This window comes from Malaya genurostris, chromosome 3, assembly GCF_030247185.1.
Source record: "Malaya genurostris strain Urasoe2022 chromosome 3, Malgen_1.1, whole genome shotgun sequence".
Lineage (NCBI taxonomy): Eukaryota > Metazoa > Arthropoda > Insecta > Diptera > Culicidae > Malaya > Malaya genurostris.
Window position 1 is genome coordinate 163,138,543 of NC_080572.1, and position 25,146 is coordinate 163,163,688.

At 37.3% G+C, this 25,146-nt stretch overlaps 1 protein-coding gene across 16 annotated transcripts in view; it reads right to left on the reverse strand.

Moving 5' to 3' along the window:
* The window catches only part of LOC131437922 (putative uncharacterized protein DDB_G0289263), a 109,030-nt gene that overhangs the window by 81,464 nt on the left and 2,420 nt on the right, over positions 1-25,146 (reverse strand). For 4 of the 16 annotated variants that reach the window (XM_058607603.1, XM_058607606.1, XM_058607604.1 and 1 more), the window contains exons 1-2: positions 19,033-19,674; positions 5,378-5,953 (exon numbers count right to left, since the gene is read on the reverse strand). In XM_058607603.1, coding sequence (XP_058463586.1) covers positions 5,378-5,455 — 78 coding nt within the window. In that variant the 5' untranslated portion in view covers positions 5,456-5,953; positions 19,033-19,674. Of the gene's footprint in view, positions 1-5,377; positions 5,954-14,277; positions 14,527-19,032; positions 19,678-25,146 lie in introns of those variants that run through there. The other 12 variants (XM_058607610.1, XM_058607602.1, XM_058607601.1 and 9 more) reach the window with 9 other exon arrangements.

Consider the following 25,146-nt stretch of genomic DNA (forward strand, 5'->3'; position numbering starts at 1 on the left):
AATACGCACCCGCCAAGAATCATTAAACTCCGGATATAACCCAATAGGGTCAGGGTCGGAATTTTTTCTGTAACTGTAAAGTAGCCTTCGAGCGCTTCACGGACAGTAACCGGCACAGAAGAGAAAGTCAAAAGGTTGCCATGAGTTTAACTCTTCCATGCTCAACCGTGCGGAAATTAATTATTTCCCGTTCACTTTGCGGTCACACTGGAATGTAATGTGAATAAAAACAATATAGAAAATAGAAGCTGTAGTTTCCATTCAACAACATTGAAATTCAGTTGTGGACGGATATGGTAGCACACGAATCAGATTATGCTGTGCAATTTTTAGTCCAAGTAGTAATATTGCTTTTATAAAGAATAAAAGTGTTTTGCCTTTATCGCCCACTAACAGTGGAACGTGTACCGGGTATTGCAATTTATGTGTACGTGGGGAGTGGTGCTCTGAAACTTGCGACACTCGAAGATTAAGCTAACAAATCTTTTCAATTGATCACCGCTCAGAGGCGGTGAGTTGACGTCAAATTCAGCAGCCCCCGCTTGTGATTTACATACAAACTGTTAGTGTGTATTTTTCTTGTTCAGTTTTTTTAGCTGTCTGTTATATCAAAAGACCGATACTTGTTGGTCTCCAATAGTAATCAATGTTAGACTGGCGCCATCCTCAAATATTGACGTAGCCCATGTTAATTCGGGATTTGTCCAAATCTACATTGCAGCGATTCAGAAGGTAATGAAATCACGACTACCCACGAAAGTCCCACGTCAAACTCCACTTCATTAAGCAGATTATTGGTGTGTGGGATAGTATTTTGAACCACTATTCATTCGACAGTAAAACTTTAAAAACACTTCACTTATCCATGGATTTCAAAGTTACTATGCGTTATGAAGGCATACAACTCATTTAGACATTACTTGTAGTAGTAGAGAATTAAACTTAACGAGTCGAATGCAGACAAATAAGTTTTACATACAAACATATTTTAAAATAGAAATGTCGTTTGGTTGTGATATTAAATGCCCAACTAATGTAGACTATTTTTTCTAATTGTTCGACGGTTTTTTTGTGGAATATCAAATGACTGACTTAACAAACGTCAATATCAACAAAAAATCTCCCAGCGCAGTTTACTACTATTACTTAATCGAGAGTTTCGATCTAATGGTGAATCACTGTTTGCGGAATTGGAACGCGGCTATACAAACAGCCACTAAATCCGATTCACGCTTCACACAAAACGGTTATGCAACTTGGTTGTGTTCTATGTATACCACAGTCACAAGCTTCCCCCGCCTTAGTTTTCTTTTTTTTTTCGTCTTCTGTCTGGTAACAGCAAGTGTTATGTGTAGGCTATTCAACCAAAAACGAAAACAACAAAATCGTTAGTTCGTTCGCCTCACATCTTCTCACTGCAGTAACACAAAAGAGACCAAACCGTGCCATAAACAGTGAGTCTTTCTAGGGAAGAGTTTACACTTCCTACACACAAACAGCTCCGCTTCGGCGTTCTCATTCATTATTACACACTTGAGAGACATTTGCTCTCCTCTCTGTTGGGTTATTTATTTTATTCTGTTAATTCATTGATCGACTTTTGTTACTGCAGTTTGCCACTAGCAGATTCGTTGCATTTGAAAGAAGCGCTACATTTCATGCCGTTGTTAATTCGAACGGTTAAACCTATTCGAATAAGCAAATAATCGCTCTTTACCGCATCTTTCTCGCTTGCTTCAACACATAATCCAATCCGGGAAACGAAAATAAACTAAGCCATGTAAAACTTCTACGGAATATCTGAACTGATGAAGGTCGGGATAAAACACTAACCCATTGCTTTTGCCATTAGTTGCATTTATTGAGTCACTAGAATGTTTTAGGAATAAAATTGATAAATCGAAACCTGGTGCTCAGACCTAGCGAAAATTACGTCCGAGGCAAAATAGGATTTGTTGCCTCCATCGAAGCAGCTACCAGCTTAACGAGTAAGAAAACGCGGTCCCTCGACTTTACCATCGAGAAGAGAGCAAAAAAAAACACCGATGATTATTTTGCCGCCTCGAAATCGTTGGGCCCGGGGCGAATATTATCTCAAATTATAAAAATTCATTTAATTTTCTTAAACAGCCATCCTTATGACAGAAAGACGTCTTGTTATTTTTAAAATTGCACATAACACACTAGAAATAAAAAAATGTGTAAAAATTAATTTTCCGTGCCAAAATACCCCGAAGCCACTATCGTAAAAATATGTTATGTTAATGTTAATAGTTCTTTTTCTCAAAAAATCGTTAAAAAATGAAATAATGACATAATTTTGGATGGGAACTGCATCAATAAAACTGCTTCGAAGTGGCAACTGAGACAGCATCTTGTTTTCAACTGCCATAAGCATAAGTCACTGAAACCTCTTATTATTATTAATACCATTTTTTTTAATACCCGGCTTTAACCTTTCGGTCGTTCGCCGGGTGAACCACTAAAGCCTTTCCTGAATGCGTGCCGTTCAATTTGACCGGTTGTGCAGTGCACGATATGCACATGAGGACGAACCGCCACTGGTTTTGACTTTATGGACAATGACGAAAAAACTAATGTATCACGAATTTTTAGGCCATGAACCATTTCAATGTTAATATTCAATTAAAATGTGACATTTCGATAGTTATTTTTTACTGAGTAGGCTAAAACTACGACCCATATCAAAATTGGACGGATGGAAAGCTATTCGGATTTATTTTGCATTGAAAATAAAATGACAAGAAGTATAATAATTGTAATACAAAGAGCGTAAGAAGAACTATTTGAAAAACTTAACTCGTAAGTAATGTATTCAAACTTTTTCTGTGTTTCTTCTTTGAATGATAGTATAAGAAAAAATTACATAGAAGTGATTTTTAATAAAAAAATCTGAAACTTGTCCACTATTTTTTGCCTTTCTCATATAGAAAGGTTATGCAATCACTGTGAAAACCGACTTTTGAACCGAGGCCCGGAGGGCCGAGTGTCATATACCATTCGACTCAGTTCGTCGAGTACGCAAAATGTCTGTGTGTGTGTGTGTGTGTGTGTGTGTGTGTGTGTGTGTGTGTGTGTGTGTGTGTGTGTGTGTGTGTGTGTGTGTGTGTGTGTGTGTGTGTGTATGTGTGTGTGTGCGTATGTGTGTATGTAACGTTTTTTTGCACTAACTTTTCTCGGAGATGGCTGAACCGATTTTCACAAACTTAAATTCCAATGAAAGGTCCTGTGGTCCCATACAAAATTCCTGAATATTATTTGGATCCGACTTCCGGTTCCGGAATTATGGGGTAAAATGTGCAAAAAATTGTGAAAATAAGTGCACTAACTTTTCTCAGAGATGGCTGAACCGATTTTCACAAACTTAGATTCAAATGAAAGGCCTTGAGGTCCCATACAAAATTCCTGAATATTATTTCGATCCGACTTCCGGTTCGAGAGTTATGGGGTAAAATGTGCAAAAAAAAAGTAAATATGTGTTTCAATTTTTCTCATAGATGGCGCGACCGATTTTCACAAACTCAGGTTCAAATGAAAGGTCCTGTGGTCCCATACAAAATTCCTGAATATTATTTGGATCCGAATTCCGGTTCCGGAATTATGGGGCAAAATGTGCAATAAATTGTGAAAATAAGTGCACTAACTTTTCTCAGAGATGGCTGAACCGATTTTCACAAACTTAGATTCAAATGAAAGGTCTTGAGGTCCCATACAAAATTCCTGAATATTATTTCGATCCGACTTCCGGTTCGAGAGTTATGGGGTAAAATGTGCAAAAAAAAGTAAATATGTGTTTCAACTTTTCTCATAGATGGCGCGACCGATTTTCACAAACTTAGGTTCAAATGAAAGGTCCTGTGGTCCCATGCGTTATTCCTGAATTTCATGCGGATCCGACTTCCGGATCCGGAAATATAGGGTAAAGTGTGTTAAAAATTGTACACCATCACTGAAAATGAGGAAAAACCTTAAAAAAATTTCTAAATCGACCTCAAATCTTTTCCAATTTGATGGTTTTTATCAGTAGACGGTCAAACAAACCGATTTCGGTTATTCTTTTAAGAATCGAAGAAAATTTTTTTTGCCTTTCTCATATAGAAAGGTTATGCAATCACTGTGAAAACCGACTTTTGAACCGAGGCCCGGAGGGCCGAGTGTCATATACCATTCGACTCAGTTCGCCGAGTACGCAAAATGTCAGTGTGTGTGTATGTGCGTATGTGTGTATGTAACGTTTTTTGTCCTAACTTTATGGGGTAAAATGCGCAAAAAATGAAAATATGTGTTCTAACTTTTCTCATAGATGGCGCGACCGATTTTTACAAACTTAGGTTCAAATGAAAGGTCCTGTGGTCCCATACGTAATTCCAGAATTTCATCAGGATCCGACTTCTGGATCCGGAAATATAGGGTAAAGTGTGTTAAAAATTTTATACCATCACTGAAAAGAGCGAAAAACTGTAAAAAGTTTTCTAAATGGACCTCAAATCTTTTCCAATTGATAGTTTTTATCAGTAGACGGTCAAACAAATCTATTTCGATTATTCTTTTAAGAATCGAAGAAAAATAATTTTGAAGAATACCACAGTATTATATATGATATTTTGATTGATATGAGAAAGGCATCATTACACCACTAGGTTCATTAAAACAGGTTTTTTTCAGTGACACAAAATAACTATCAAATTTTCAAGAACAACCATGCTCTAGAGCAAGGTTATTTTTTACAACGAATTGATTAGCTCATTGACGTCGAAATGACATGCAGAGACACTACTCGTTTAGAGATGATGCTTTCAGCAAGAGCTGTCAAATCGGTAAAAAATTTCTTAAGTAGGTTCATGTTTTCAAGATTTTTAATAAAAAGGGAAGCGTTAAATTGGAAAATTATTGAAAATGTGGAAGAATTTTTTTTGTTTAATTCATTGAGTAAAAACCAAAGCTAATTTAGAATAGATATTATACGCTGCTCTGAACACTAAGAATCTACTGCGAAGTTTGTTGAAACAGAATAGTACAATGTAACAAGGCGAATGCAATACCAAGAATTTGCTTATGACAAACGTGTCGGAAACACCTCATGCAGAGATTAATATAGGAAATCATTCCTAATTGCATTCTCTTTTTTTGCAATTTCCGTCTTCGTAACAGAGGGGTGAGCTACAGCAAGGGCGTGTTATGTATATAAAGGACAAAATGAAGTCTATTTTTCAAAATCCCTTTTTTTACCTAATATTATTATAACTTGACATATTAAAATTTTCTGAAAAAGAAAGTATTGATATATCACGTATTTTCTACTACCACAATACAACTAGAACAGATATTTCATTTACTGACGTTAAACAAAACTTACCTTCATGTCGTTGACAATGTGCTGAAAGAGGGTGCCAATGGTGGCCCCTGCTTCACTCCGCTCTATTCCTATATCCATAATGATTGTTAGCTGCACGCTCCTTGCTATTGAATGGAAGAACGAACCTGATCTTTAGGTTATATATCGTTATCCGATTCTCAAATCTTACTCTCACTGATTTTGGAAAAAATTTCTGCGGAAAATCAATTATTGCTCTATTTCCACATTCACATCACATTTCAAATGCAACAGATGTAAATTTATTTTCATTCTCTGACTTTTGGTGTGCGTAATATTCACTTATTCTTGGAATCACATTACCACTGCTATTCACATACACTATACTGCAAACACGACGGAAAGCCATTGAGATGCACAAGTCTGTTTTCACACTTTCTCCTTTTTTCAATTCAAGCTTTCTCTCCTTTAGTTAAGCGATAGTACAAAAACCCACTGAATGTAATTCATGCGCCCAGACGTTGAAAATTGCTTATTCTTAACATTTCACTCGATCTCACTTTGTCCACTTTGAAGGTAAATAGCCTCTATTTTCAGTGAGCAGTAAATCCATAAATCCTACAGAAAGAAAAAATAAAAAGCATTATTAAGAGAAGTGAGATTGTTTTTGACAGTGTTCGATTAATCTATATCGGCTCAAATTGATTGAATATGGTTCTTGATAATTTGAATAATACAACAGAAATTTATACATTTCTAGGAAATTGAATGGAGTTGCTAGATACGGTACAGTGTAACAGCTAGTGTCTTATCGCGAACAAACATCTTCCGAAAGCTGACGAGTGTTGAAAAAAAATGTACAACACTTTCTAGCGCGAATCTCAAACTCTCAAATATGCGGCATCATGATACCGTTCATTGGGGGTGTAGTAAAATGAAAATATTAAGACCAGGCATGAAACCATAGACGGATTTTGTTATTGCGAAGAAGATAATGCAGAGGGGTGTTAAAACTATTTGGTAAGAAATGAAATCATGCAAGCCAATCATGAAACGAGTAAAACCTTGTTCATCAACACGATATTACCCAATTGACTACCTTATGCGAAGTGGACGAAAGATTTTAAAATGAGAACACCAATGATACAGCAATCACCGGAACTCAGTTTAATTTATATACTTGCAATGCAACACTGCGCACGTTTGCGTCAGCTTTGAACTAATTAGGTGCATCCAATAACCGCTCAACAGCATTGCCGTGCCATTTGCTTTTGCGATTACTTCTGGATTTCAAATGAATACAACTGAAGAGAACCTTGTCTACTAATAATCGAATTAAGTGTAATCTACTTAATCAGGTCAAATTAATCCCGGATTGTGATGTCGAATCAAATCAAAGGAATGAAAATCGGTAGTGAAGCCGTGAACATTTTTTTTATTCATTTCATGTTATCACTAAGATGAAAAAACTGTAGATAATACATCTAGATAAACACTGTTACATTATTTTCAAATTTCAAACATTATGAAGTCTACAAATCACATGTTTAATCATGTAAACATAAATCAAAATCCATGAATATTGTATTAAATCAATTGTAAAAATGTGTAATTTTTGATACTCGAATATGTCGGTCTTAGAAGCAATTTACACGATTTTGTCGATGAGTGTGAATTCATGTGAATGATTTGAGTTATTCGGTAACCTATTGAACAACTTTACAGTAACATTCAAACGCGTTCAAAAACTTCAAAATCAATTCAACATCTTTGAGATAATTTATCGTATTAAACAAAACTGCGATTTGCAGGTTACGTCTTGTATAAGATTACATGTTCAGAACCGGAAATATTCGCCATAACTTTTTAGAACTTGATCAATGATCTCGGAGAAGCATTCAAATAATTCGAACCGTTTTTCATTCAACTTTGAACGTATTAGTTGGGTTCACTACTTTTGATGATTTTACCACCTAAGAGCTGCAAGGATTATGATATCTCCGACCTAATCTACTTCAATGTAATCATACGTCTAGAACTTTCATGATAAATTTTTCGTCTTCAAAGATAATACGATACAAAAGCACTTTACAAACATACCGAACATGCGACATCACGGGGAGTTACTCTGTTTGGCATAACGCCGCTTGACATGATGCCATTTGACATAATTTTGGCATTAGGCCATTTGGAATAATATCATTTGGCATAACGCCGTTTGACATATTGATTATTTGGACTAACGAATATTTGACAAAACGGTCATTTAGCATAAGTTTACATGTTGCTTAATACTGCTATAGATCGATAAAAAATCGATATACTCAATGTGGCTTCACCATAACGGTGTTTCCGACCTAACTGAGGAACAGCTCTCAGCATCGGGTGAACCGATCAAACGGGTGCATAACAGTTTCGAATGAGAGTGATCGCCGCTTTCGCTAGTTACGACTGTAACTAAAGCTCTATAACTTCAAACCATGCCAAAAAGTATTATGCCTAACGGCCACTATGTCAAATGGGTTTATTTCGAATGATCGTATACAATTCACCTATGGCGTTTTCGCTTTTAAATTTCATTACACCGGTGTAGCGGAAAGTGCACTGGAACCGTTGGTTTTTGCCCATTGCACTGCACCAGTGCTACACTTTTTCTTCACCAATACCACTGATGGTAACACTCAGTAAAAGTTCGGTGTAACACTGTGCAATGAAAGCGTTTATAGTAGTCAAGGGTTACTGTTTATGTTTCCAACACTATAGTTCATTTATTCATGCATTGGTAGCAATGCACCAGTGCAATTGCAATTTGGAAACGAACTTCTACAACTTCTTCTGCAAATCTGCATTCTTACGTTGGTAGGCGCCGGGAGCAATATAGTTAGAACGCTTTTGAATTAACATATTGATTTGAAGGTGTAAAAATATGATAAAAAAATCTCTATACTCAGGATAAAGGTCGTCGAGTTATCTGATATGCTCAATGTTTGAATGGTAAACGACAATTGGACAATGCGCAATTCAGGCCCCTATGTGGTTCTTAGCCTCTTGTACAGTAACTCGTATCCCTACCTCCCCGCGGTACCGACTGGAGTACGAGTAACCATAGAAAAGATCGGGTAACCAACCCCGGTGTGACCTTGGTCGTATGCTGACAGTGAAGGGGGGCTTGCTTTCACTTTACAGAGAGCGAGCCTACCCGAGCGTCTGTTCTGGGGCGGCTCGAAACAGCGTCTGTTCTCCATGTTAGGAGCGGCTGATTACCGTCCTTGTGTCAGACACGATGACCCTCAGGCGAGACAGGAGGTTGCTGCAGGCCTAACAAGCCGCCCGGAAAACACTTGTTACGAACAATCAAGGAAGAAATACGACTCGAAATAATCGGCTATCAGTGATAGGATGTGCGTATTGAAGATCAAGGCTCGTTTCTTCAATTACAGCATCATCAACGTGCACTGCCCACATGAGACGTACCCGACGACGAGAAGGATGCATTTTACGCGCAGCTGGAACGAACCTACGACAGCTGTCCACGGCGGAATGTAAAACTCGTCATCGGCGACATGAACGCTCAGGTAGGCCGGGAAGCAATGTACAGGCCTGTGATCGGGCTGGAGAGCCTGCACGCGGCAACAAACGACAACGACCAACGAAGCGTGAACTTTGCAGCCCCCGAGGAATGGTAGTCCGAAGCACCTTCTTCCCCCGCAAAGCGACCTAGAGATCACCTGATCAACATACCGAAAATCAAATCACCACGTTCTCATCGACGTCATCAATGACCTACCGCAGTGCTAACATTGATTCTGACCACTACCTGGTCGCGGTTTGTATGCGCTCAAAACTATCGACGGTGCACAATAGAGATGGTCGGGTATCGGGTATTTTACCCGAAACCCGACCCGTACCCGTACCCGACGGGTTTTTGATCGGGTACGGGTAAAAATTTTTATTTTCAATCGGGTACGGGCCGGGTCCGGGTAAAAAATTTTACTGCTCACTCGGGTACGGGTCGGGTACGGGGAAAAAAATTTACCGCTCACTCGGGTACGGGTAAATTTTTTTTTCGGATCGATTACCCGACCATTTGTACTTCACATAAACACGTTGACGAGAATTTTTCATTGCAAAACAGTTCTTACGAAAAATAATCAATTTCATTCAAGGGGTTTTGACATTCGCGCCTAGGACCAGACCTGTCTACTGGCATCTTTTTCCAGAAAAAACTTTTTTTTTCATTTAAAAAAAAGATCAATCATAGTTACGTGAAAAGTTATGTGAAAATTTCCCGCCCTACTTTGTTTATAACATATTTAATTAGACACACTGCCTTAGCTCTAAGATGTTGCGGTCGGAATCTACTTTTCACGTAGGTTTTAATGGACTGCCATTTTAAAGCTGTTTAATGCACAATCCAGTAAAAATTATTTGATTCATATACTGCCCATACTCGCATATCAATTTTCGCCAATTTTGAGTTAGCTTGAGGAATGAAGTCTTTCCTCAATATATTCTCAGAAATTGCAATGAAAGTTGAAAATATAAAAAAAGTTCAGTAAAATATAAAAAAATATCAACTCATATCTGTCCCATATGCTAAAGTACCCGCATATCAGTCCCATTCAGTGCAAATTTCAATAATTTCATTTGTTGCAATATTGGAACAGCAAAGGTGTATTACCGATATTTTATGTAAAAATACCAAGATTTAGCATTAGGGAGCACAATAAATAAAAAAATTCGGAAATAAACTTTTGATCGTCTTTTTCTCAACATGCCGATTTCCCATATGGGACTGATATGCAAGTATGGACAGTATATAAAATGTAGTGTAGTACTCATATCACATTCAGATACCAGAAAACTGTTATTTTAAATATTGATTGGAGATTTTCAAAATTTTCATAAAAATCATTAGGATTCTTACCATAAAAACATAAACATTTATTTCAGAAAATCTGCATAGAAGTTCTTCTTATTCTTCACTTCTGGGTGGTGTCACCTCACTTGAAATGACACCGATTGATATCACAGCCAGTTGGGCTATATTGCTAGTTAATTTTCGTTTCTTTTCACTGGACTACAAGTGAAAATCTCGATGCGTGACAACGTGGAGTCGCAAAAGTAAGGGTGAAAATCTTTTCTCGCGAAATACTCAAATTTTCACCGTGTTCACTCGTTGAGGGTTCCACCGGTTCAATGGCTGTAAAAACCACCAGCTACCGATAACATCGTGGGTGTGGGTTTGTGAGGCTTACAAAACGGGCATAGTTGACAGATTAATTTAAATCAAAATCATAATTCATTTGGCTTTGTAGTAAAAAATTGTAATCAAAAAAATTTCCTACGAATGTTCAAACTACTTACACTTGAAGGACTCACTGTTCACCCTGTTCAAAATTGAATTTTTCACACCGGGAATACACGTACATTGTTTGATTCTTTGGTCAATTCACGCAATGTGGTAGAAACAGGTGGGGCAAACACAATTTGTTTGTGTTAGTTAAATTAACTTTGCTTCAGCAAGCCAAGTAAAACTAAAAACCACGTGCTTGCTTTCGTCACATCGTTCGGACTAGTTGGCATTGAATCAAAGCATGTTTATTTTTCATGTATGTCGTCATACCGAACTATTTACCAAATTTTAATTACCAACGCAAGCAAGCCATGTGCTCTGCCACACCTGTTTATATCACATTGCAATTCACGTACATTCACGTACGGTCAATGGCGAGCGGTACCGCGTCATGATTAGCGATTGGTTCTTCCCGTTACTTGAAGAGGAAGACTTGGACACCATTTGGTTCCAACAAGACGGCGCTCCGTGCCACACAGCCAACGCTACGATCGATCTTCTGCGCACAGTCTTCGAAGATCGAATTATCAGTCGAAATTCGGATGTCGTTTGGCCGCCTAGGAGCTGTGATTTGACGCCGTTAGACTATTATCTTTGGGGGGCTGTCAAAGATAAGCGTTATGTGGACAAGCCAGAGACAATTCAAGCCTTGAATGACAACATTCGTGCAGCCATAGCTGAAATAAAGCTGCATACAATCGAAAATGTATTAAAAAGCTGGACCGACCGTATGGCGTACTGCAAGGCCAGCCGAGGCAGCCATTTGAATAAAATTATATTCCACAATTAACCGGAAGGATTGTACTTTAATATGAAAAAATAAATTTTGAATTCGGATGAACCATTTGTGTTTTATTGCATGTTTAAAAAAAGTTACATGGTGGACCCTGTATTCATGCTTCACAGTGTATTTATATGTTTAAAAGTAAACAAGCATTTTAATGTATTTTGCTTACCAACTAGAGCCTGATACGGCTCGATATCTAAAACACTTTTTTTCCATACTGAATTTTGGTAAAATTGTTACTACTCATTCGGGTCGGGTACGGGTACAGGTAATTTTTAATCGGGTCCGGGTAAAATTTTTTATTTTTTTTCGGGTACGGGTATTTTTTTTTATTATTGATCGGGTACGGTCGGGTACGGATAATTTTTTTAATTTTTAATCGGGTACGGGTCGGGTACGGGTAAATTTTTTTGCTGATCACTAGGGTACGGGTCGGGTTCGGGTATAAGAATTTCTATACCCGATCATCTCTAAGGCACAACACTCGTCGCACAGGAACACCGGGACTCAATCTCAAGCAGCTACGTAAAGTTCGTACTGCAGAGGAATTCTAAGATTTGTGAGGAGGAGATGGAAGGAGTGCTATGTCTCGTCTACAAAAAGAGTGTTAAGCTACAAAAAGAGTGTTAAGCTAGATTGTTGCAATTACCGCGCAATCACATTGCTGAACGCCGGTACTCTTCCAAATCCTTTGCTGTCGTCAGTCACCAATAGCGAAGGAATTCGTAGGGCCGTACCAAGCGGGATTTACTGGAGCCTGCACCACTACGGATCACATATTCGCGATAAGACAAGTACTCCAGAGGTGTCGTGAATACAACGTACCCTATTCATTGACATCAAAGCGGTATACGACACAATCGATCGAGAACAGCTATGGCAGATCATGCACAAATACGGTTTTCCGGATAAACTGACGCGATTGGTCAAAGCAACGATGGATAGAATGATGTGCTTCGTCCGAGTATCTGGGACGCTCTCGAGTCCTTTCGAATTTCGGAGAGGGCTACGGCAAGGTGATGGACTCTCTTATATCTTGTTCAAAATTGTTTTGGAAGGTGTGATTCGAAGAGCGAGGATCGACACGAGTGGCACGATCTTCCGAAAGTCCGTACAACTTTTTGGCTTCGCTGACGATATTGATATTGTGACACGTAACCTTGAGAAGATGATGGAAACATACATCGAACTGGAAGCTGAAGCTATCGGACTGGCCATAAATGCGTCAAAAACAAAACACATGAGTTTCAAGAGAAGAAACACTACGCCTCCCACCACGAATATTGATAGACGGTGACGATATCGAGGTGGTTGACGAGTTCGTGTATTTGGGTTCACTGGTGACCGCCGGTAATAACACCAGCAGAGAAATTCAGAGACGTATTTTAACAGGAAATCGTGCATACTTTCGACTCAGAAAAACCTTTCGATCACGAAAAGTACGCCACCGCACGAAATTGGCCATCTACAAAACGCTCATTAGACCGGTTGTTCTCTATGGCCACGAGACCTGGACTATGTTGGCAGAGGACCAACGCGCCCTCAGTGTTTTCGAAAGAAAGGTACTGAGGACCACTATGGCTATATATCTATATATAATATCTATGGTGGAGTGCAGAAGGAAGACGGAACGTGGAGACGGCGTACTAATCACGAATTGCAACAGCTGCTAGGAGATCTACACATCGTGCGGACAGCTAAAATTGGACGCCTACGATGGGCTGGGCATGTCATAAGGATATCGGACGATAGCCCAGTGAAAATGATTCTTGAATCAAATCGGACTGGTACAAGAAGAAGAGGAGTGCAGCGAGCAAGGTGGATCGATCAAGATGAGGGTGATCTCCGAAGCATCTGTGTCTTGAGTGGCTGGCGACGAGCAGCTATGGACCGAGTTATGTGGAGACGTATTCTTGATACAGCAAAGGACACCCCAGGATTATAGCTGTTAGAATGAAAAAAATATTTAAATTTTCGTGTAAAGAATGTAACAGTTTCTGCCCCATCAATCAAAGCAATTGATAACTTGTTTGTCATACTCTACATTCTGTTTTTATGTAACATTATACACCCTAACATTAGATTTTTGTGAGTGTCATATAACTGGCTAACCGGAAATAAAACCTCCATGTGTTTGTTTTTTTTTTCCACTGATTTTCTGTATGAAAAGGCAATAAATGTTTACACGAATTAAATAACACATCAAAAGTCCATGCGACGACGGAATCGATATAGAAAGTGTCAGAAAATTAAAAACAAAACAAAAAAACAGGAAGAAACAATCTGCTATAGATAACATTTGCGGTTGAACAGATGAATAGCCATGAGGCTACCGGTTGGCTATGCACGAAACATATTATACATTGCTTTTGATATCATATTACCCTTGTGCTAAACTCTTTAAATATAGAGCGTATCTATGATAGTTGGCGCAAAGAAGCAACCTGTGCATCAAAAACAAAGTGAATACCATCACACTGCCACTGATGAGGTAGCAATTTGCAATATTATACGGAGAGTAAGTTTCAAGACACTTCATGTTCATGGAACCATCTAGCGATGCCAGGATATTGGTTTACCGTTTGAAACATAGCCAGCACACTCAAAAGGAACAAGATCACCATTGGCATGGTATAGCGTCGAATGCAATCAATTTCATTCATTCCGGTATTCTTCATTTCCAAGTTCCCTTCACCGCTAAGAGGTGCTTATGTTGAACACGATATGCAAGCAAAACTGTGTCAAGCGAAAACGCCTCACCGCCGGTGTTTAAGACAGCTAAACTATACGTATACTTACCAAGTCTCTAGCAAAGTATGGTGTTAGTATTTCATCATGCGGCGGTTTGCTGAAACGGGGCAACTCTGCGATACACGATATAACGGTTTTACTACATTCTAGTGTGGTTTGGCTTTCATTGTAAGTAGTTTTTAGTCAACATATTCAAACAGGCATTTGAGATGCTTTGATTACCACTTGACTTTGTCCACTTTACAATTGGCTTCAGGACTACTACTATCACTACCAAACAAAACGTTTTTGTCAAATCTTCAAAAATCGATATTAAAAATATATAGTGTTTTAGCTAAACGATATTTTGAACCATATAACAACATATATCGAGCTTCAATATGACAAACTGAGCGACGGAACAGCAAATCAGACTAGACTGAGTAGGAGAAAAGAAATTCACCGTAAAACAGAAACTTATCAGATTGGAACGAACTGCTCATTCGAATAGAGTCAAGGTAAATATAGCAAAGTTTTGTTGTTTTTTTTTTTAATCTGCACGTCTGTCTACTCAGGCTTATCTTCAGCGTTGGGTAAAATAACTCCCATAAATGTCTTCTGGCGACTACTGGCCGTACGAAGCTTTTGGTGAAAACTTCAGTTGATGGTCATCGTCATCATAATCATCATCATCATCATCACCATCATTACGTTTGCAATGCCAAAACTATGCCGCACTGATCAATGCCAGATCTCAACAAAGTGACTGGCATGCTCGCTTTCAGACCAAACCCAGTGAAACATCCGGTAGATTGTGCCGCAATGCGTAGAAGACAACTCTTGATGTGGTCGAATTGTTACCGTTATTAGGCTTTCGTGAAATTTAATTAGGCAAGCTAAGGTTGTGATATCTCCTACAAATGAGTGAGAAACAGTAAACAGATTTCAGTGTAGTTTTCAAAACTTTAAACATGCTTGTATCTGCAACTAAGTTTCATGCTGTGAAAAATGCATTTTTTTTCTTAAATTCAAACTGTAACAACATTGAAGTAACTTTTCGACAGTATTTTAAACTAGAAAAATAAAGTTAAATACTGAAATGATAACAGGACCTTCATTAAAGGAATGAAAATATGAATAGAAATTTTCATTTTTCGTCCGCAGTGGTTTCTACAGTGAACTTAAATTTAAGCTAACTCTGTTATCAAATACAAGCTTTAGTTCGTGTTAATTTTTCATCTAGTAGTAGATGAAGTAGTTAAAACCAAATACGACGATACTAATTGAACATCTTTATTCACCATCAATTACCATAACTTGTATCACATTTAAGTTGAAAAAAATCACTTCTTCGTAGAGTATGAAAATACAAGAACCATTTTAAAGTATAATTGGTTACAATGCACCTTGCTCTGTTCCATTGGAATGAATTTTACGAAATAAATTACAAACAAACCCAGTTTCTCATCAAACTGACCATCTGACGCAATCGCGTTCAGTTGCTTAGCTCAGCTAATTTGATGATGACATTCAGGTTTCTCTACCTCAGTTAAAAACAGCAAAAAATGAGAAAAAAACGATACGTAACTGTAACAGCTCATTCACGAATCTCGAATGTATCAAAAGATCAGATCCCGTTACGGCTCAATTTCAAGCACATTTCACAGAAGCAACGAGTGGCCATCATTGGCCCCTTACTTATGTTATACTTTCGTCGGGTGCTCGAAGAGAACAACAGACGCGTTGGATTTAATTTATTAATCGTTCTGCAATGTGGAAAATTATTCTTGAAAACTTAGCCTCGGTCTCTGCGGGGCTCAACTCGATCCGGCTCCTACATAACTTCATTCAATGGCACATCGTGCCATGCTTTCGTGCAGCACTTTGCACTCATTCGCAATAAAAATTCTATTTTTTATTCAAGTTTTATCATAAGATTCAATCCTTCAGAATTTGGTGTAGTTAGAGTTTTTCTATTTGTCTTATTACTATGTAAGTGCGTTGGTAATAGATTCACGAAGAAATGCACAAAGTAAGCAAAGTTTTGCTGGAAACATTCGATTAGAGACTTGACCAATTTGTTCTACATACTCCACAGCAGGTGATTGTGAAAAGTATATGTACTAAAAACATAAACCATATAACCATATAATTATAAGCACACGCGTACTCAGAAAACGGGGGATGAGTGTTTCAAAATATGATGACCATGCGTATGGAAATATGTGCTTGAACATTTTTTCAATTTATCAAATAACCTAATAGTAGCTTTCAAAGGAGTCTAATTCTTACGAAGTCTATTTTTTTATCTCCAAGAAATTTTGTTGCATAGAAAAACACTGGGATTTGACGGTAACATTACATTTCTCGAAACGGAAATGTTCGCTACAACCCTTCCAAATTTGATTGACATTGTTAGCTTTTTAATAAACCTATCTCCGGACCCGGAAGTGACAGCCATTTGATCTTCAAACTTGATTAATGGTGTAATAGTGACTTTCAAACGAGCCTAGGCTTGTTGAAATCAGTTCAGCCATATCGAAGAAAATTGAGCGATAAAAAAATCTCTGAAAGTGCACACAAATACAAACAAACAACGAACGGTTTATAACACTATGGGTCGCCGAGGCTTCGTTCGAAAGTCGGTTTTCCAGCAATTCTAATACCTTTCTATAGAAAACACCTCTTCTTAATACACCTGCCTTCCTCTTGACATTCAAACAGTCTCATTAAAAATCAGTTCTTTCAATGAGAGAAGTTTTGACTAGTATTCGGAAAGCTTGATTGACACAAATACATTCAGATTGATTCGGTTAGTTAACAAAAACTGGCTTCAGAGCTTACGTCGCATTTCCAACAACATATTCGAAACCAAAAATATTAGTAATAATACATTTTAAATAGATTATTGGTTACTTTCTGACAAAATGTGCGGATAGAAAAAATCGCAATTTGTCCATTAGGTCGCTTATACGATAATCCGGAGCCGGAGGTATCTGCAATTGGATTATCGAACTTGATCAATGATCCAATAGTAATAGTTAAATGAGCCTAGGATTCTTTAAATCCGTTCAGCTTAGAAAATTGAACGAAGAAAAAAGCATTTTGACGGTTACGTCATTTATACCCTTATATCTCCGGAATCGTAAGTGAAACTAAAATAATCTGCGAGCCTCGATTCACAACCCAAAAGTAGCTTTCAAACAAGCCTTAGTTAGTAGAAATTGGTTCAATCATCTCGAAAAAGAAAATTGTGAAACACACACATACATTTTCCGATTTCATCGAGCTGAGTACTATAAATTAGGGGTCTCCGGAGTTTCGTTCAAAGGTCGATTTTTTCAGTAATTCTATATCCTTTATATAGTGAAAAGCATAGCTGAGATATGCTAATAGAATAAATTATATTTAAATACGATTTTATACAAATATTATGTTTATGTTCCAATATCATTACTGTAATAAACATCTCCATATTTAAAAGCCAACATTTTTTCCTTGGCATTGCCCAATAGCTTTCGTGCGATCGATCAAGTGGAGGGTGATCTCAGAAGCATCCGTGCCTTGAGTGGCTGGCGACGAGCAGCCATGGACCGAGTTATGTGGAGACGTATGCTTGATACAGCAAAGGACACCCCAGGCCTATAGCTGTTAGGTAAGGTAAGTTTCGTGCGATTTGGCGAAGTTTCATGATCAGAGAATTGACGTCTTGTAATTTTTTTGATTCCAATATAATTGAAATAATAATTATTTATTTTTATTATCACATTTTGAGCTCTGGTGATGAAAATCGCTTCAATTGGCATATAACTTTTTTTTTCTCGCAATAACAGATTTTTTACATCCAAATCATACCCGAATAACTGCTACGAAAGTAACAACAATGACGACAATATAGCTCATGAACTAACAACTAACTAACTTGACACATGAATAAGAAATTGATTACGTTTCGAGATAGATGGAGAGATAGATCGAAACGTGATTATAACAAATCAGCCATAAAAACTAGGTTCGAGACACCCAATATTGTCATAGATAGATACGAAAATAAATTTTTTGAGCAGTTTTTATTGGAAACAAAACACAGTTCTAACTGTTCTCAAACAGTATATGATAACTCAGTACTTGACGATGTTTACGATAAAAACATGCAATTGTAGGCTACGTATAAATCGAAATAACTCTCCGTGTTATCAAGGAACAAGAAGAGAGTTACATCTAGCAAGGTGATTCAATTAGGCTGAGATTAAAATCAGTAACCTTCTTTGGATAAGTTTATTTTCCATTCCAATCGAATCAAACTCATGTATACTGCGTTAAAGAGTCTATGTTTGTTCCATAAGATATATGTTTAAATTATAGCTAAGGGCCTCGGATACTACTTATGGATCTGGTAAACAACGGTGTATTCAAGGATGAGGTTTGAAGTCATTGTATCAGAGACCCGATCAGTTTTTGTTATTACTTTAGATCTAAGGTCCATCCCAAAATAAAAAAGCTCTTTTCATGATTGAATATAGGAATATTTTAAAATATCTTCTGTGCCTTTATTTTCCGAGTTGATAGGAAAATAATTCAATTATATAGCAAAACCAGCTTTGAAGCTCGCTTACTTATGAACACAAATTTATTGAACAACATCACAGTTCACTCATTTCAAAATTCAACACGAATTTTGACCACAATTTCGATTTCCTACTTTGCATACAAATAAAACAAATTATCGATGAATCGTTTTCCTGCACTATGCTGTAGTGCAGCACATTTCAACAAAATCACTCGTAGGCTTCACGATAGTCCCGCGGAACAGAAAATACTCACCTCACAAATACACATAAAAATGCGACCTTTCGACTAGCACTACGGTTGCACTTTTTTCATCCGTCCGTAGCAGCCTTTGATCACTAGTCGTGTGTATCGGATCACGCTACCTGCTTCCCATGTGTTGAGACTCAATGGAAAGAAAATCCTTCTTGCTGTCCTGTCGCTGTTAGACACATACACAATCGTGTTTTTTTTTTTCATTTACGCATATCACATATCAAACTTTTGTGCAATTTTTCCTTGTACCAAGCATATTCCAATAAAAAGAGATAACCAGGCATTAATCTATAAACGCCATTACAATAGTTGCAATGAGATCGAACGAGTAATGTTTAAATCTAGTTCAAACATATTTTATCTTGTAACCACCATTTAGATAAACCGGGATATTGGGCAAATAAAAACATGTCTGCTTTCGAAAAATTTTCACTAGCGTAAATCGCAACGAAAATCATCAAACAGAAAGCTCACAATTCTTCACTGCTATTCACTATGCATATTATGCAAAATTCAAAATTCACAGTTTTTCTGGCAAATTTCTTAAACACTAAATCAATCGAAAAACGAGATTAAGCAGCAAATGTTGCGACGCGAACATTTCTCACTAGACTGAAGTGAAGAAGTTTGCACCAAACTTACTTTTTTGCTTCCACACTGCGGTGAATACAAATCCCACTGGAAAATGATACGGAACAGATTGATGATGGTTGGAAACCTACACGAAAAATTGAAAACACGCAACAAACAAAGGAAATAAAAACTACTTATGGGCGATCTAACGTTGTATTCACAGCTAGAGGCGTACGTGTGCAAGGATGATGATAGCAAGTTTATCTATCCATATACAAGGAAAATCAAATTTTCACTTGTAAAATCATTTATAACTTATTTAAAACGGCATTTGTTCAAGTGAAAAGTTTTTTTTTTAGTTTGAGAAAAATCATTTCCACTTTTATTATATTGGCAGCTCCCAAGAATCTGCTGTAAACGATGAAAATGTTCAGTTCCGATTTTGCATGGGAGAAAATGTTATGTTGATAATTTTCTAATGATTTTATTCGTTGCGAGAATCATGAAATTTCAATTGAAAACCCGTAAAGATGCGCAAACCGAACCAAGTATGCGTTATTATGATAAGAAATAATTCTTTACCGTCTTTTGATTTATTCCTGTAGCGTTCAAAATAACCTCAACCAAAGACATCATATTAACAAGATATCCAGCTCTCACATTTCTCGAACAAATCATTGGCAACATCCTTTTTTGCGAGCATGTCGCCCTCAGGTGAGTTCGCATCGAATCTCATACATAGAAGTAGGGGAGAGAAATGTCAAATTCGTGCGCGCCAAAATAGCAGGGCTGCACACCCATACAATTGACATGATATGTTGAATGTGATGCCGTGCGATGGCGTTGCTGAACTGAAGATTGATGTCGCTCCAAGCTGACAGGGTCTGCCTCAACTGAACCGAACCTAATTCCGGATCTCGATATATGTCTATATATAATCATATAAAATCAAAAATGATTACACGAAATAAAAAAAAATAATTTTCTTACATTTTCGAAAGAACAGTTGTTTTTTTTAAATTTTATTGAGGCCTTTTTGCGCACAAGCTTTACTTGGCCGATTGGCTTACATTTTTGTTACTTATGAATCGTTTTTTTTATGTTGCTATTGGATCTCGTTGTCACCCTTTTTCTAGGGAGAGAGGAGCTTCCATCTTCATCTAACGAGGATCGAGGGTCACTTTGTCCGTGGCTCATTATCTCATTATCCATTGCTTCATCGTCGGTGTTGTGTATCATTTCCGTTTTCTTTCCGTGTTCCTTATTGATCGTAGTTTTGGGCTCGTTGAGAGTTGCTGTAGATGCGCCTTGTTTTACATTGGTTCCAGTTTCTGGTTGGTTGAAGGGTAGGTTGTTAACTGCAGCTGGTGTACTTTGTTCTCTAGGGGATACTGATGGTTGCGTTGAAGGGGATGCTTCATTGGTGTTGGTGGCTGTCACAGGTGTACAGGGGTTGCTTGGGGTTGATGTGAAAGAAGCACCGTTGTCCTTTGGTGTGGTTGTCTCCGTGTCCAGTTTATCACATGGTTTACCATAGTGAACAGCTTTTTGGTAATATTGACATCTGCCCATCTGATTGTCATAGGTAACAAGTGATTTGCACGGGATTCTTGTATCCTGACCGAAAGTCACATAAGAAGGTAAAGGCCTATTCAAGCGCAAGCGTAACAAACGTACACCATTTAGAATACTGGGAAAAAAGTTCTTCCACTTTTCTTTTTCGATAGAGAGAATCTCTCCGTATTGAGACATAGTTCTGCGAATATAATGATCGATGACGCTTGAGGCACTATCTAGCACTATCTTCTATATATACTGGAAAGTTGTACTTAATGTTTTCGTGCTCCACATAGTGCACATTGTTATTGTCTTTTGCGAATTGAATTGCATCCAACTCTTTATCAAACTGGATGTAAACTACATTATTTGCGACGACACGACGTGCCACTCGCTATTCAAAACTGTATCGTAAATTTTACTACCCCTCAGTAACTCGAAATGTCAAAATGAAATCTTTCAAAAATGGTATAAACTGGCAACGTAGTCTGAGGAATTGTTGTTTTCGGAACAACAGCTCCGTAACCCTAGTTACATTTATTTATCTTGTTACCGGTAAAGAACAGTCGTTCTAGGTCCTAATGGTGATTGGCCGACCTGCTGTTCTATTGCTGCTTTGCTCGATTCAACGCTGAATATTGCTTCGATGTACATTACGTTTTTCCTCAGCCTGTCAAAGCATCTCTCCATATCGCGTACGACCTCTTAAACAGGATACGGTGTGATAGTGGGCAGAAAAATCTCGTGGTCTCTCGTCGCAACGCTCAAGTGAATGCTTCCGACCTCGAATGTTTTTACTATTTTTTTACATGTTGTGTACCTTAGATCATAAATTATTGATTTCTCATAAACTTTAAAACAAAACAATATTGGAACTAATCGATTATGCATTTCCGGGGGAGTTATGTTAACAAGCAATATAATTTTCAATTTCATTTGTTAATCCTAATTATATGCAGAAATATAGATTGATGAAAACTACTTTCGTTGTGTTCGTACGGCTGCAGGTAGTTTTTGTAAGAAAATCGTTCTTGAACGCTGTTTGTTAGACGATATTGCTTACCACATTACCATGCGGCAGATGGTAGGCATCATCGTAATAATATCTGCGATGTAACTTTCCCTACAAGCCATTAGAAGCCGTGATAATCTGGGGTGATTTGATATTTTCATTGTCAGAATGGGTTGTTTTGGACAGCAGACCACAAAATGCTTCCAGAGAAATTTGTCTGTAATATTTAAATCGTATATCAAAGTCAGCAACAATCAGTAATTGAAATGTATTTTTACCGTTCCATATTATGAGAATCCAACAAGCTAACCTTAATTCAAAAACTCCAAAGTATCATCCATGGTGAATTTTCGATTGATACCAAGAACCATCATGGTATCTGAATATCAGGAACACTGTAGCAATATGTTAAACATGGAAGTAGATATGTCCCCAATATTTTCTTTTTCAAATAAGGCTGCAACGAAAACTATGGTTTTGTTGTAAAGACAAATAAGTATTACAAGAATTATTCCAAACTATTTGACGAATGATTCTTCATTCCTTTTAGCGTTTTTTCTGTTATTTATTTTAAATACTTCTTAATCTAGCGAAATTATTAAAATAAATTCCGTATTTTAATTGATATACCAATGGATCTGTTTGTTTGTTTTGCTGCGGTAACATGACGACTACATTGTTTAGCAACCAAAACAGTGTTGCTCGAGAAATTATTTTTGTTCATTAACAAGGGGTCATTCAATATTCGGTAACCGATGGTGATCCGTTAAGAAACACTTTTAATTTCAACATTTATTCAGAGTGTCTGGTCGTGTCGTCGTTATTTGTCTTATTGCATTGTAGTAAAAACACACGTTTAATGTCAAGATGCACTTGCTCCTTTATTATTATTATTATTATTATTATTATTATTATTATTATTATTTTTGTAGAGTTCAGAGTCAAATAATAATATCAAGTTATGTAACAAAAGCCAAAATAATATAAAATAAAATACCATTGAACAAAAATATAGGCACACGCGTTCCTTACTGAAATAGAATAGAAACCTTTCTTTTTCTTCTACAGCAGCACTGCTGCCCCTATATAATAAACAAAGTAGTATTACCCCAACGTCGCTATAAAAATCTTAAACGCTCAGACTATTAGTTCATTCGATATTCGGACGTGGTGGTGAGCAGTTCTCTCCCAGAAACAGCAACAACAGCAAGCCTTCTGCGTGACTTTAAAGTCTCAAATGCTCAGGCTATAATTCCATTCGATTTTCGGACGTGGTGGTGAGCAGTTCTCTCCCAGCAACAGCAACAACAGCAAGCCTTCTTCGTGACTATAAAGTCTCAAACGCTCAGGTTATTATTCCATTCGATATTCGGACGTGGTGGTGAGCAGTTCTCTCCCAGCAACAGCAACAACAGCAAGCCTTCTGCGTGACTATAAAGTCTCAAACGCTCAGGCTATTATTCCATTCGATATTCGGACGTTGCGATTAAATCAGTACCATGGAGTCTCTTGGAGCGACATCGCGTGAAAATCACGACAATTTTGTTTGCTTTCCATGGGCTCTTCTGAACTATTATTGATAGCTGACTGTATGCAAAGACATCATATTAACAAGATATCCAGCTCTCACATTTCCTAAACAAATCATTGGCAACATCTTTTTTTGCGAGCATGGTGCCCCCAGGTAACCCGGGTTCGATTTTGTATTGCGTTGTAGGATGAGAAGTAGGCACAATTCTGTATATGGTTTTGGCAATATGTAATTAATCTGTATCCTGCATGAAATTCACGTGGAGGTATACAAATCAATACATTACAGGTAATTCTGTATGAATGGCAACTCGGTTGGTAAATGAAAAAAATAAACACAGTCTAGATGACAGACAGGATGTATTTGATAGGGTAACGTGGCGCCATCATGACATATGCGAGTACTATCCCAACTAAAGGAATATTCGAAATGACCGTTCATATGGTTTAAGAATCTAATTTGAGTGTCCTGTCTGTTAGTCTGTGCTTAATCCACCTAGCAGTGAGATGATATCTTTTTTTATCATCCGCATGTGTTTTTTTGCATGAATATTCTTCGGTGTTTTAGTTCTTATGTCATTATTTTAATGATCGTCGTTTTAAGCGGTAGTTTCCTATTTTAATCACGCATTACTCTGTAATGTCGAAATTGCAAATTTGAATCTAAGAATTGGATAAAATTTATTATTTTTGTATGGGATGTCACATTCGAACAATTATGTTGCCAAAAACGAACCGTGCTAAAATCGGCCCGAGGTAAAATTTCATGAAAAAGTGTACTGTACACAGTCTTTTTGGTCATTAGAAACAATTGTATAAAAAATCGTGTTCCACGTTGGTCCCAGACATTACTTTGTCATTTAGCGCTCAAAACTCTTACTACTGGAATATGGTGAAAAGTCGCTAAAAATGGACGGCTTTTGACAATCTATGGCTTGTTAGATAGCTATTACCGTGCAGAATCTAAGTCTAATTTAATATTCTGTTTTCAAGGTCAATTGTGACAGATATAGTCAAAAAACGTTTGACTAAGCTAGTCCAAATCTGTAAAATGTTCCATGTTCTTATATTAAGGGAGCTTTCTTTTTGTTTTTCAAAAAATGGATTAACGGGAGATCAATGATGGTCTAACCGCATAATATATAAGCATGAAATACATTGACCATTTTTGTTATAAATATTTTGTCATTTTCAAGAAAAACCTATTATTTTAAAGCTTCTCCTTGTATCAAACGCAGATAGCTTTTATATTAATATGAGCACACTAGCATTCTAACAAAACCATACTCTCAATTGAATAGAATATCAATTTACACTCAATGAAAAACCACTTTCGAAATAAAAGTTTTCCAGCTCTTGAATTGATAGTTTTTAGTTAGAACCAGCAAAAGCTCTCAAATTTACCAACGATCTTCTTAAATTAATCAACGTTATTTTACTGT